Consider the following 12,500-nt stretch of genomic DNA (forward strand, 5'->3'; position numbering starts at 1 on the left):
GGGGTTAATTTAGGAGCAGAGAGCCATGCCGAGCCAACTGGCACCACGGAGAAAGCCCATTCAAAGGAAAATGATGAGCAATAAATCAATATATTGGCATCACACCGCCGCAAAACCACAGACTGGTCATACTGGAGTACACAATTCTTCAGCATTACTTAATGGTTACGAGGGATCAGGAGGTTCGAACCCGGGTTCGAACAAGGTTTTCTGCATCTTGTGTCCTAAAGAGGGGCGTCTCCAAGCCTTGTACCCATTGTCAGCTGGGACAAAGCAGGGAAAGCAGGAGAAGAAGATGGATAGATGGATGGATGGATGGATGGGTGGATGGGTGGGTGGATGGGTCGATGGATGGGTGGATGGATGATAGAAGAAATTGGAAGAAACATACATTTCTCCCCATGTGATTGTTTAAATATTATATGTAGAAGGAGTACTTGTACGAATGACAGTTGGAATCTTTGACGTCCCATGGATCATACAAGTCAATACCGTAACATTTACATACATGTCATTTTAAAATCCCGGTTATGTCCCTGCCATGATCGCAATAATGGATTCCTCCAAGTCTCATGGCTCTTCCAGGGAGTCATCCGATGCCATCCGGTGCCGTCTTTGCCCAGATAAGTTGTAATTGCTGCCGCCTCAGCGAACAAGCCAGGGACCTCGCATTGTATCCACCTCAACCCGCGTGGCTCTGCCAAAATTATCATCCCAACCCGGTCAAAGTAAACGGCCGGATTTTTGGCAGAGCCAATATCTATGGTGCCGAAAGCCGCCGTTGCCGGAGTGCTCTCGCTTTCCAAAGCGGACAGCCAAAGAAAGAGGAAGAACAGCAGGACTGGGACTGAGACAAAAGCCCGACCAGAGAGCCAAACGCTGGCAAGTCTGCGCAGACACAGCGCCGAGCCGTGGCCGCTGAAATATCCACCCGGTAAAAATGGTTTGGAGAGATATGTGGACAAAAAATAAAAAATAAAGAATGCACCCTTGGTTCTGTGGCTCCTCTGAAGCACCGAAAAAGTCTTCCAGCTCGTATCCTGCAGGGAGCCTTCGCCGCAGCCTTACCCCTAAGCACGAGCTATTACACACACACACACACACACACACGCACGCACACACACACACACACACACACACACACATGCACACACACACACACACACACACACACACACACACACACACACACACGCACGCACGCACACACACACACACACACACACACACACACACACACACACACGCACACACACACACAGCAACAGTGACCATCAGCCTGACACATGGGGTAACTGTGTCGTATAGAGGGGAGTAACTCGCTTATGAAGACTGAAATAAACCATTGGTATCGTTTGTAAGTGTTTAAGGCTTGACACACTCCTCTGAAATGGCTGCAACGGGTGCTTCTGTCCGATGGCCTGGAGCCTTTGAAAGAGGATGCGAGGACAGCCGAAGAGGGAAGAGAAGAGGCCTCGCCAGCCAAGGAGAGCAGAGGGGAAGAGGCTTGTGGAAAAAAGGGAGGGCGACGGCGGGGGACGGAAGTGGGCGCAGAATGGGGGCCAGAAGACAGCGGCGGACCCAAAAATCGCGGACGCTGTTTGTTTCCGGGGACTGGAGACAGCATGTCATAAGCATGGACAAAAAGCCTCAACACAAAGCTGATACAGCATATCCGGAGCAAAAAATGAAAAAAAACTCAATTGGAATGCAGGGAGAGAGAGAGAGAGAGAGAGATGACGTGGCCGATGTTTGGCTGGAGGAGACATGATGGATAATGCCTGTGTGAGGATATTTTTGGGGGGGATTTGTGTTATTTCATGACAGAACCCCTGAACTAATAAAATGTGTTGCACAAATGATTTCCATTTAAAAATGTTTGATTTCACAAAACTCAATTTCGATTAAAGTGCACTCTTGGTCTTGATGAGCCTTTTGAATTGCAAATTGTATTTCCGGAAAAGGATTTTCAAAACGAGAATTCTCTCTTTTTCCGCGGGTCAATTGTGAGGCGCCGCTGATGGGAAGGCAAGGCGGAGAAGGGATATTTTACTGGGAACAGGTATATCTTAAAACAATCAGAGGCCTGATGAATGGGCCGAGCCGCGTGATGTATGGCCACGAACGGGAAGGGTATTTGGAGAAGGTTTGAGTCAGGGAAATGCACCCCATCAATCAGCGTGATTAAAGCTTTTGGCCGGGCCGACGCAAACAAACTGGCACACGGCGCAAGGCCGGCCCTTAAAGGAAAACAGTTCAGGGAGAAGACAAGACCCCAGGAGTTCAGCGGCTGCAACGGAAAGTACAGAAGCTCTCTGTCACAGCAGCCCTTTTGACATTGGACATTGAGTGCAGGGAATACACCTTATATGCTCCAAGGGCCATTACGGTGAACAAACTTGAAGAGACAATGTTGCACCACTCTTGAGTTAGGGCTTGTGTAGACATCATTTATCTTAGCATAAAGATGGCCACTTTAAAATACTCTCTTATTGCCTGCACTCACTGAACACACTCAACGTTGAAAACAGTAGCATTTTCATCTCAAAGCAGCTTTATTTGTTTAACCCCCCCCCCCCCCCCGACTGAACTCTTTACCAAATTTATAATCCGAGGTTATGGAAGGAGGTATTGCGACGCTGTATGTTGTTAAAATGACTATTAGAATCTAAGGGTGGGTTATATGATGAGAATGAGTGAAACATAAAATGTGGACCATTCTGCAATGACAACGTGACACTGAATAGCATAGCGTGCTCCATTAAAGCCCTCCCAGCACAGAAACACGCACACACACACATACACACTAAAACAGACAGCAGTATACTATTTACCTGCCCTGGGGCCAAATCTATTGTATCCAAGGCCTTGAAACCATAAATACAGCCCAGTGTCGGCAGCACTGCATATTTAGAGCGACTAATGGCCCACCGCACGGCTCTCTCCCTCTCTCGACGTGGGAGAGAAGACAAATCAGTGACGGGAGAAATGGAAGGCATGTCAGCAGAGTATTAGCAAGCCAACAGTTGCTGTAATGGCTGACAGGGTGAATTACATAAGCAGAAGTAGACACTGAGTTTCCAGGCTCAGATGAATATACAGTATATTGGCCAACCGACCGTGTGGATATGCGCACGGTCGGTTGGCCAATATGTGTCCCCTTAGTGTGGTTGACTGTGACCATGGTTAAGAACAGTGCAAAACAACTTGAGGGGTAACTGCTGATGTGGACACCAGGGCTGCATTTGGGAGTCAAATGAAAAGTTGAAATCGTACATCGCAGAGGTTGAATGCACACGTACAGAGTCATGCAGACCCATGCACACATGCATAATGTGTGCATGTGGCCACATAGACCCAGATAAACCCAAACACACTCAGGGCCCGATGCTCTCACCCATCGCCGGGGAGGTTCAAAAGCATAAATACGTAGATGATTATTCTGAGAGCAAACACCACCTGTTTGAGTTGAGGAAATAGAAAATACATCAATGAGTGGTAAACAGCTTCTGAAGTTTTGAGTCAGGGGTATTTGGATAGAGATGACACGCTCAACTGACACGTTGTCAAAAGAGGCATAAATTGTATCATACATCACGTTTCGCCAAGTATAGCTCAAACAAATGCTTAAAATGTTGCACTTTTGCTACAAAGTCAAAAACAAAACAAATAAAGAAGCTGGCTTTTAATGAAAATATAATTTTAATTATAATAACATTTTGGATGCTTGACTCAATTGACTACAAAGTAGTCAGTCAGGCAGCGGGGGAGGGTGGGTTGGGGTGTAGACTGACAGAAACCCTAATGGGACACTCAAAGCTCAGACGCTTCCCTGACAGTGACAGCTGACAAGAGTTGGAGTCAATCTTGAGAAGTTGTTTCATAATTTTGTCTTTGAGACGTCAGGGAAAGCGGTGATGCGACATCAGGGGAAAGTCTCCACATCGATCCGTCGCAAAGCGGAACCAGGTTCCGTGCTCGTTCTAACGGTTTGCAAATTCAAGAGAGCAAATCAGAGAATCTTGGTGAAGGAGTTTGGGCTCCTGCATAGTTGATATGACATGGATACAACAAAGGACGTTGTGATATCTCATTTTTGCATAATCCGGCACTTAAGTGCACAAACCAAGAATGTACACCAGCCTAACCTACCCTGAGTGGGAGCCGGATATTGTCCTGTATCTTAATACCCTATGCTCGATGAAGTAACCAGGCCTACGTCTACCACTGACTCCACAAAACCGATGCTGGATCTGAAATGATATGTTGTGGCATGCTGCAACACTGCAAGCGTATCCCACAATGCACTGTCAGGGCCAGGCGCTGGTAAGTCTGCAAGGTGCTGAAAGGATGTGGCGTGGCTGTATCAGGATGTAAAATGTCCAAGAAGCTATAGATTGGTCTCACTCACATACAGCATTGAAGTACACTGGATGATAGCACGCACATGTAGGATGCAGTACTTGCAGTACGGCATTTTGGACGCAGCATAGATCTTTCCTGGGTCCGCACCAGTCACCATGACACACCAGCACTCTTTGTGTTCGACCAGCCGGCCATCAAGCACCATCATTCACCACCAATCCCCCTGTTGATATTCATTCCGAGACTTTTAGCCCGAACGGAAAGTGGGATTCTCCAGAACTTTATGAAACCAGGATAGGATTCGGTAATGGATACGTCTTTCGAAATACAGTGGTACCTCGACTTACGACTGCATCTACTTACGACTAATCCAATATACGAGCAGCGATAGTCGCGAAAATTAGTATTGATTGCGACCGACTGCGGCCGGTCAGCTTCAGTCAACAGCCAGTCAGCAGTTAGTCAGCAGTCAATCAGCAGTCAGTAGGCAGTCAGCCAGCAGTCAGTCAGTGGGCAACCTACATGGTGTGTGCACGTAGTTCGTGACTTATCGATATTTTTTTCATACAGTATTTACTGTGTTTGTGCTGTGTATTTTGTTTATTTTCCTCCTTCATGATTTCATAATTTATATGGGAAAAATTGCTTTGACTACGACTGTTTTAACATACGACCGCTCTTATAGAACCAATTACAGTCGTAAGTCGAGGTACCACTGTACCATGAAACGATGCGCGTACTTCTATCGAAAGAAAGCCTGAAGTGCTGCAAGAACAACGAAAATTGCCCCACTTTCACTCCTTTGGGTTCCTACATGATCTCAATCATTCACAGTTTTCAAAAGTATTCACACAAAATGATCACATGGATCAACGCCGCTCAACAATACAGACACCAAAACCAGTACCAGAGATAGAGAGACGGATCGGGGGAAGTAGATGAAAAAGCAGAGGGATCGTCTAGGTGGCCACAGGGGCGGCAGAGGGACAATGGAAGGCAGGGAACGGACGACGCACAGCTTCAATCCCATGCTCCCTCTTCCGGTGTCTTTGTCACAGAAAATAAACAACAACTCCGAAGCAGATAAGGAGACAAAGCCAGGTGATCAAGTAGAGCTCAGCGAGACAGAAGAGAACGAAGGAAAGGAAGAGAGAAGGGCAGAGCGGCAGAGGCTCCGACTTCTGGCGCTGGAAATCCCCAAACTGGGATCAGCATTGATGAATGACACAATGGAGAAATAACAGGAAACCGCGGAGACAACGTACGGCGGGGTCCAAACCCCCCGGATCCCGTTAATGGTCATACCGTACTGGCCAGACAGAGGGATGACAAACAGACCAAAAGGGAGGACCGCCGCAGACGGGGGCTGGGAGTCACGACTTTTTCGAGAGGCAGAGGGATGGGGGGCGGGGTCATCGGAAGCCCTTACCTAGGACGCCCAGCCGGTAGTTGACGGTGATGACGATGACGTTGCCGTAGCTGGCCAGGATGCTACCGTCAAACATGTTGCCCGTGCCCTCCATGTAGGAGCCCCCGTGGATGAAGACCATGACGGGCTTGGGGCTGCCGCTCTCCCTAATGTCTAGAGGAGGAAGAAGGAAAGGAGGGAGAGAGAGAAGGGGGGGGGTTGGAAAACAGGGGCAGGGATGGAAAGACCGATTAGGCGGCAGATTGGAGGTGACAGCCCCGGGATGTGATTCATCAATCGTTTTTGGTGTTGGAGGTGGTGTTGGTGTTAGTGGTTTTTGGTGGGCTTGTGACTCTCTTTAAATGTTGCTTGTTTTTTTTCCCCAGATAGTTTAAGTAATGTTGACACATTGGCCCTTTTCATTTGGGAGGACGGCATCAGTTTGAAGCGACACGCCATTCATTTCGAATTTCCCCCGGATGAGTGGAAATGACGTGCTTCCGCGATGTTGGAGAAATTGGTTTTCTTCATTTACCCACATCGTCCTGATATTAACAACATCGTACCTTTTTAATGGTAGAGGGTTTAATTTTCCTTCGCATCGGGAAAACTGTCAAAAATTAAGTTAAACCAATTCCGCCCGTCACGCTGTTTTCAGGAGTGAGTGTGGTTTCCCCTCCCCAGGTGTGGAAAATCCAATATGAAAAAAATATGGCACTAGGCACTTCTAAATTTGATTTCAGGTTAATATTTTTAGTTATTGAGCTGTCAGAAAACACTGTCCCGACCTGGTGACACGCTGATAAGCAATACAGGCGCTCAGCCCTCCTGCCTCCTTGGTTTGGTTTTGGTTTGTTCCAACAGCTGAGGGGCAGTTGTGTATCCGACTTAAATACATAATATATCAATTGTAAGCAAATCTACAGTGTGACAAGGACGTGTCCTCGTCGATTTATCGATTTATTCTCACCATTTTCGATCCAGGCCTGATTAAAATGTTGCTTCCCATCATTTATAACTCTCCATAGCATGTCGCCTACGCTTTCCTATTGAGAAACTTACCACTCTGCTGCAAGCTCTCACTGTGCTTGAATGCAGTCCAATAGGGTAGACGTTTGAAGCCTGCTTCACACTAAATACGGCAGGCGTCAAGAGCAAATCAAAAGTCCATTCATCGCTATGGAGAGTCGGATTTGGTAGACGAAAAGCTGCGACGGTTCGAAGCTCTGGGGCGTGTTCAAACTTTTTAACTCATACGACAAGTTTCGGTCCGGCAGCACGACCAGAAGTTTTTTTTATTGTAACTGGGCTTAAAACAAAGTAACTAAACCTAAGTCACGTATTTCAAAATAATGATGTCATTAACGTTAATGTCGGATGTCACCATATTCAGTATCAAATTAATGAATTGTGTGTATTTTTTTATGGTTGTGTGAAGGGAGTTTTAAACTCTTATTCATGGAACATGGTAAATGTCCCTGAATTATTGTGCGATGAGAAACCCAGGCGCAATTCACCCGACAGCCACTAGGGGAGGATCTGACTGTCGGATGCGGTGACACATTCGATGTAACGTCTGCTTTAGTCTTGAAAAAAATAAGAGTCAGCTTCACAACAGTAAAGCATACAGCGAGATGATGAATGAAAATCACACTGGTATCCTTTAAAGGTGATCAAGGTCAGTCGAGGTCACAACTGGCTTTGTTCACAGCAACTTGCATTTTAGATTGGTCTGATTTGTCTGTTTGTATCGTGACAAGGATAAATCAAACCAAAGCTGAAATATAACTGGTATGGCAAAAACATTCCTTTTAATTGATGCCGGAGGGGATCCGATTATAAAGGAGAATCAGCTATTCAGCTGGTTTTCAAATTAAATTATCTACAGTTTTCACATAATGTGGTTATGTTTAGGAGGGTAATATTTTATTATATATATGTTGTTTGTTTTTCTTTTTCTGTGGGAAGGGTTGCTATTTTCATCGGCGTGCGCTTAAAAAAGCTGTTTAGGAAGTTTGGGAATATGTGTCCGCTGGGACGGCAGAAATATAAAGGAATAGTGAAGATTAAAACATTATAATGACATATATGGAGATAAGTTTTTATAATCCTCCCGGCTGTCTCGTATGATAAGTCAATGTTTGCTCATCCGTCTTCTTCTCTCGTCTTCTCTCCTCCATCAGCATAAATCCATTTTTTTTTTTTTTTTCTTGCTCTTGTGTCGTTTCCCGTTTTCCGTCCTGTTCTTTCGGTCACAGTTGTCAGTGGGCAGCGTGGAGCGCTGCATCAGAGCTCTCCACTGGAGGCCTGACTGCCTACGTGCCCAAAAAAAGCGCACGTGTGTGTGTGTGTGCGCGCGTGTGTGTGTGTGTGTGTGTGTGTGTGTATGTGTGTGTGTGTGTGTGTGTGTGTAGCTCATTATGGGAGTCGGACACATGGTTGTAGCGGTGACACATAGTATGAGAGGACAAGTGTACGACGAGGGGCGGGAGAGAGACGAGAAGAGAAAAAGAAAGAAGGATGAGCGTAAAGAAGAGGAAAAGACAGTGGATGAGGGGAGGACATGAGAGGAGGGGAGAGGAGAGGACGCAAGAGAGGAGGAGAGGAGGGGAGAGGAGAGGAATAGAGTGATGGATGAGAGGAGAGGAAGGGTGAGGGGTGAGAGGAGGGGAGAGGAAGAGAGGCAAAGAGAGGAGGGGGAGGAGAGGAAAAAAGAAGAGGAGAGGTAGAAAGAGGGAATTGGAGAAGGGGAGGGGATGGGAAGAGAGGGGCATGGACAGGGGAGGGGTAGAAAGGGGACTGGAGGAGATAGGAGAGGAAAAGAGGAGAAAAAGGAAAAGAGAGAAAACAGAGGGGGCAAGGGAGGATGGAATGAGGAAGGGAGGAAATAATGAAAGGGAACGGATGAGGAGGGAAGAGGAGTGAATGAGCAAGGGATCAGGGGTAGAGGAAAGAAAGCATGGGAGGCGAGGGAAGAGGAAAAAAGGGGGTTAAGGGTTCAGGGTTTAGGGGTTAGGGTTTAGGAGTTAGGGGTTAGGGGGTTAGGGGTGTGTGGGTTAGTGTATAGGTATGAGGGGGTTAGGGCTTAGTGTTTAGGGGTTAGGGTTTACTGTTAAGGGGTTAGGGTGTTAGGGGTAGGGGGTTAGGGGTTAGGGGTTTAGGGGTTAGGGGTTTAGGGTTTAGGAGTTTAGGTGCCTAGGAGTTAGCAGTTATTGTTTAGCGGTTGGGGTTTAAAAGTTAGGTGTATGGGGTTAGAGGTCTTGGGGTTAGGGGTTTAGGGGTTTAGGGGTTTAGGGGTTTATGTGTTCGTTTTTAGGGGTAAGGGGGTTAGGAGTTTGAGGTTTAGGGCTTAGGGGTTTAGGGGGTTAGGCGTTTATGGATGAGTGTTGAGGGGTAAGGGGGTTAGGGGTTAGCAGTTATTGTTTAAGAGTTAGGGTTTAGGGGTTAGGTTAATTATCATGTCACAGGGATGTTTATCGAGTTTTTGAGTGGAGAGGCACTGGGCCCGGGTCTTCCATGGGTGGTGGCTCAGGGGTTAGCGCTCAGTGTCGCACCACAGCACCGCGGTTCCGAGTTTCCAACCCGACTGGCGGCCGGGCCTTTCTGGGCCTTTCTTTGCAGGTCCTCCCAATGTCCACGTGGGTTTCCTCCAACCCTGAAAAAGCTGCGCGCCGGGCCAGTGGTTCAGGAAGTAGAGCAGGTTGTCTGGTCAATCGGAAGGTTGCTGGTTCCACACCCCGGCTCCTCCTGGCCGCGTGCTGAAGTGCGAGTCCTTGAGTGAGACACCTTAACCCCCTCGCTGCCCTTCACCCCCTCGCTGCTCCCCACAAGCGTTGCATGGCCGTCTACGTCGCTGTATAAATAAGTTGTCTGGGGCGTCCTCTGCTAGATGACGTCATTTAGGGCATATTAGGTGTAGGGGCACTCCGGCCAATGCCTTTGGTCAAGGGCTACAATGCCCTGGAACTGGAGTCTGTCCCTGGGCTCCACGCCACGGCTGCCCCACGACTGAAAGGGGACAAATTTCCCCAGGGGGACGGATAAATTGACTCCTGTTCCTCTTGATTTGGGAGGAATGGACGTTCAAAATAATTCACCTCATTTTATTTCAATTTATAGACAAAATTACCGGCATACTTGAGGGGATCCAAGAGCAAAATGTCCGTCCTTGGAGGGTAATTGGGCGTGATTCATCCCGCTTATTGATGTTTTTTCTCGAGAATTAACACTTTCTATGTAAAGCGGGGGGGTGGGGTCTTCTCTCATCGGAATCGCAGCTCGCGGCTCGGAACAGCCCACTTCCATGAATCCGTATTTTATGTGCTCCCCAGACCCAGAGTAGGAGTTGATTTGAGGGCCCAACAAAAGGAAAAAGAAAAGAAAAAAAAAAGGGAAACTCTCAGCTCCGCACAAATCCTGCGCTCTCGGTGGTGGGGTGGTGGTGGTGGTGGTGGTGGTGGCGGTGGTGGGGGAGGGTGTCCTGTTTACATCTCTATTCCCTGTACAAAGGGATTACAAACAGCAGATTTACAGAGTATAAAGAGGCTGCGGAGAAGAAGAAGAAGAAGAAGAAGAGGAAGAAGAAGAAGAAGAAGCAATCCCAAGGGAATTGCGCCCGTCACTACCGTCAAGAGGTCAAGAGGTCAAGAGAATTAGGAAGCCGCTTGGGAGGGGGAGGAGGGGCATTAAGATCAGGCCTCAGGAGTCAAGCCAGAAAGGACCGCAGCGTGTGTGTACGTGTGTGTGTGTGTGTGTGTGTGTGTGTGTGTGTACGTGTGTGTGTGTGTGTGTTCTCAAGCCTATTTCCCTCTATATTAAAGTGGATTAGTCATCTGCCCCGCATCCCTTTATCGAGATAATACAAGGAGCTCTGAACTGAATCTGAATTGTGTCTCGTGCTAATCTTCGTTGCTGGCTGAGCCCATGTTGCCGCCCGTGTGTGTCTGTGTGTGTGTGTGTCTGTGTATGTGTGTGTGTGTGTTTGTGTCTGTGTGTGTGTGTGTGTGTGTGTGTGTGTGTGTGTATGAATATTAGAGGTTTTGACTCTTCACTGGCCTCGTCGTTCGATTCCATTACGATTCACCTGTCAACGATTCACGATGCATCCCGATGTATCTCATCCCCAATTTTCCAGAGGGGCAACGAGGCCTGCACCGGGGAGATGTTGAGCATGATGGTGAACACACTGGGGAGGCCGGTCGGCACAGGTCCTGATGCCGGATGCCGTCAGGACCGGCTGCTTTCCTGGTGCTCGCCCGTCTCCGTGCGCTCACCTCCGGCGGCGGAGCTGGGTTCTGTTGTGCTCACCAGGGGGCGAATGCAGAAGCGTCGGCGTTCACCGTGGTGGTAGCTCTGCCTCTGCGGTCAGTAATAGTCCGTACTCCCTACCACTAGTGTCCGGTGTCGGGCGGCTGGAACTGAGACTCTCTCCCTGTACCGATGCTTTGCCTCTTTCACACCCCTCCTCGGTCGGTAAGACGCCGTTTTGTGGTCGTCCATCTTCCCCGACGCGGGCCACGACGTGGCCTCAGCAGCGGTGCGTGCCTTCTGTGCGTCCTGTATGGACGCATCGCACCGTAACCAAGGGAGCCGCATCTTCCGCTAGCTCGGCGATGAACTTCCGTAAACTCGACGACATCACCGGGGGCGGAGCCAAACGCGGCCCCCAGTCGACGGTGCTCAGCGCGTCATGATTGGCCGGTCCAGCACCTGATCTACCTCTTTTCCGGAGCCTCCCGTACACAATTGAGATGGGCATGTTTACCTGAGTGTGTGTCTGTGCATGCATGTATCTGTGTGTGTGTGTGTGTGTGTGTGTGTGTGTGTGTGTGTGTGTGTGTGTGTGTGTGTGTGTGTTGTATCACTATCCTTGGAGGACCGAAAGTGGCAGCCCCTGGCTTAGATGAAAGGGTGTGGACTGTTTTTTGGACGTAGCTGCTGTTTACTTGGTAACATCATGCAGTGGAGGTGCCTGGTGAAGCTCCCTCCACTCCTCTTCACTGCTCCACTCCTCAAAGGGGAGGTTGGAGATGGGGAACGCTCGTTAATGGCGGCCCCACCGTGCAAGCGGGTCCGTGGTGTCTTTCCCGCCGTTGGTTGTTTGGAGGCGGTGGGATCCACTCCTCCGTCCAAATCTTTCCTTCCAGTTCTTACGGGCTCGACCCTCGGTCTCTCGTCTCCGACCTCGGTCCCGAGGGTGGAGGAGGGGTTGACGGAGCAGAGAGGCTCCTTTTCTCACTCAAGGCTGGTCACGCTCAATGAGTCCAGGGGGGTCAAAGGTCATGTTACCGTATATGACTCAGGAGTGTGTGTGTGTGTGTGTGTGTGTGTGTGTGTGTGTGTGTGTGTGTGCGCGCACGCCTGTGTGTGTGTGTGTGTGTGTGTGTGTGTGGAAGAGGTATCATACTGTAGGCATTTTATTTGACATAAAATAGATATTAATGACTAAAATAATATATATAATATAGTATATTGATTTGTTTAACACCGCAGGGAAGCAAACAAAGACTTTTAGAAAGCAGGGACAGAGGGTTGTTGTTATAAAGGGGGATTATTGGTTCCAGAGGATGGAAAACCAGTGGGAAATAGTTAAACAAACGTTTTACATTGATTCAAGTCATATTCTCTGCAAAACTGTTTGAGCGTTCATCGTAACAGTACACGTGGCCGTCAGGCCGAGGCCTTCTTTACACTGGACCAGTTTGGTATCAGTCGGAAGCGAAGCCGC

At 48.4% G+C, this 12,500-nt stretch overlaps 1 protein-coding gene across 2 annotated transcripts in view; it reads right to left on the reverse strand.

The window, feature by feature from the left end:
* nlgn1 (neuroligin 1) overlaps window positions 1-12,500 on the reverse strand; it is a gene marked incomplete at its 3' end in the record, with an annotated part of 254,748 nt that overhangs the window by 159,909 nt on the left and 82,339 nt on the right. For both annotated transcript variants that reach the window (XM_080001586.1, XM_080001585.1), the window contains one exon: window positions 5,795-5,947. In XM_080001586.1, the coding sequence (XP_079857712.1) occupies window positions 5,795-5,947 (153 nt within the window). The remainder of the gene's footprint in view (window positions 1-5,794; window positions 5,948-12,500) is intronic.

This window comes from Zeus faber (genome assembly GCF_960531495.2).
Source record: "Zeus faber genome assembly, chromosome: 1".
Taxonomy (NCBI): Eukaryota; Metazoa; Chordata; class Actinopteri; order Zeiformes; family Zeidae; genus Zeus; species Zeus faber.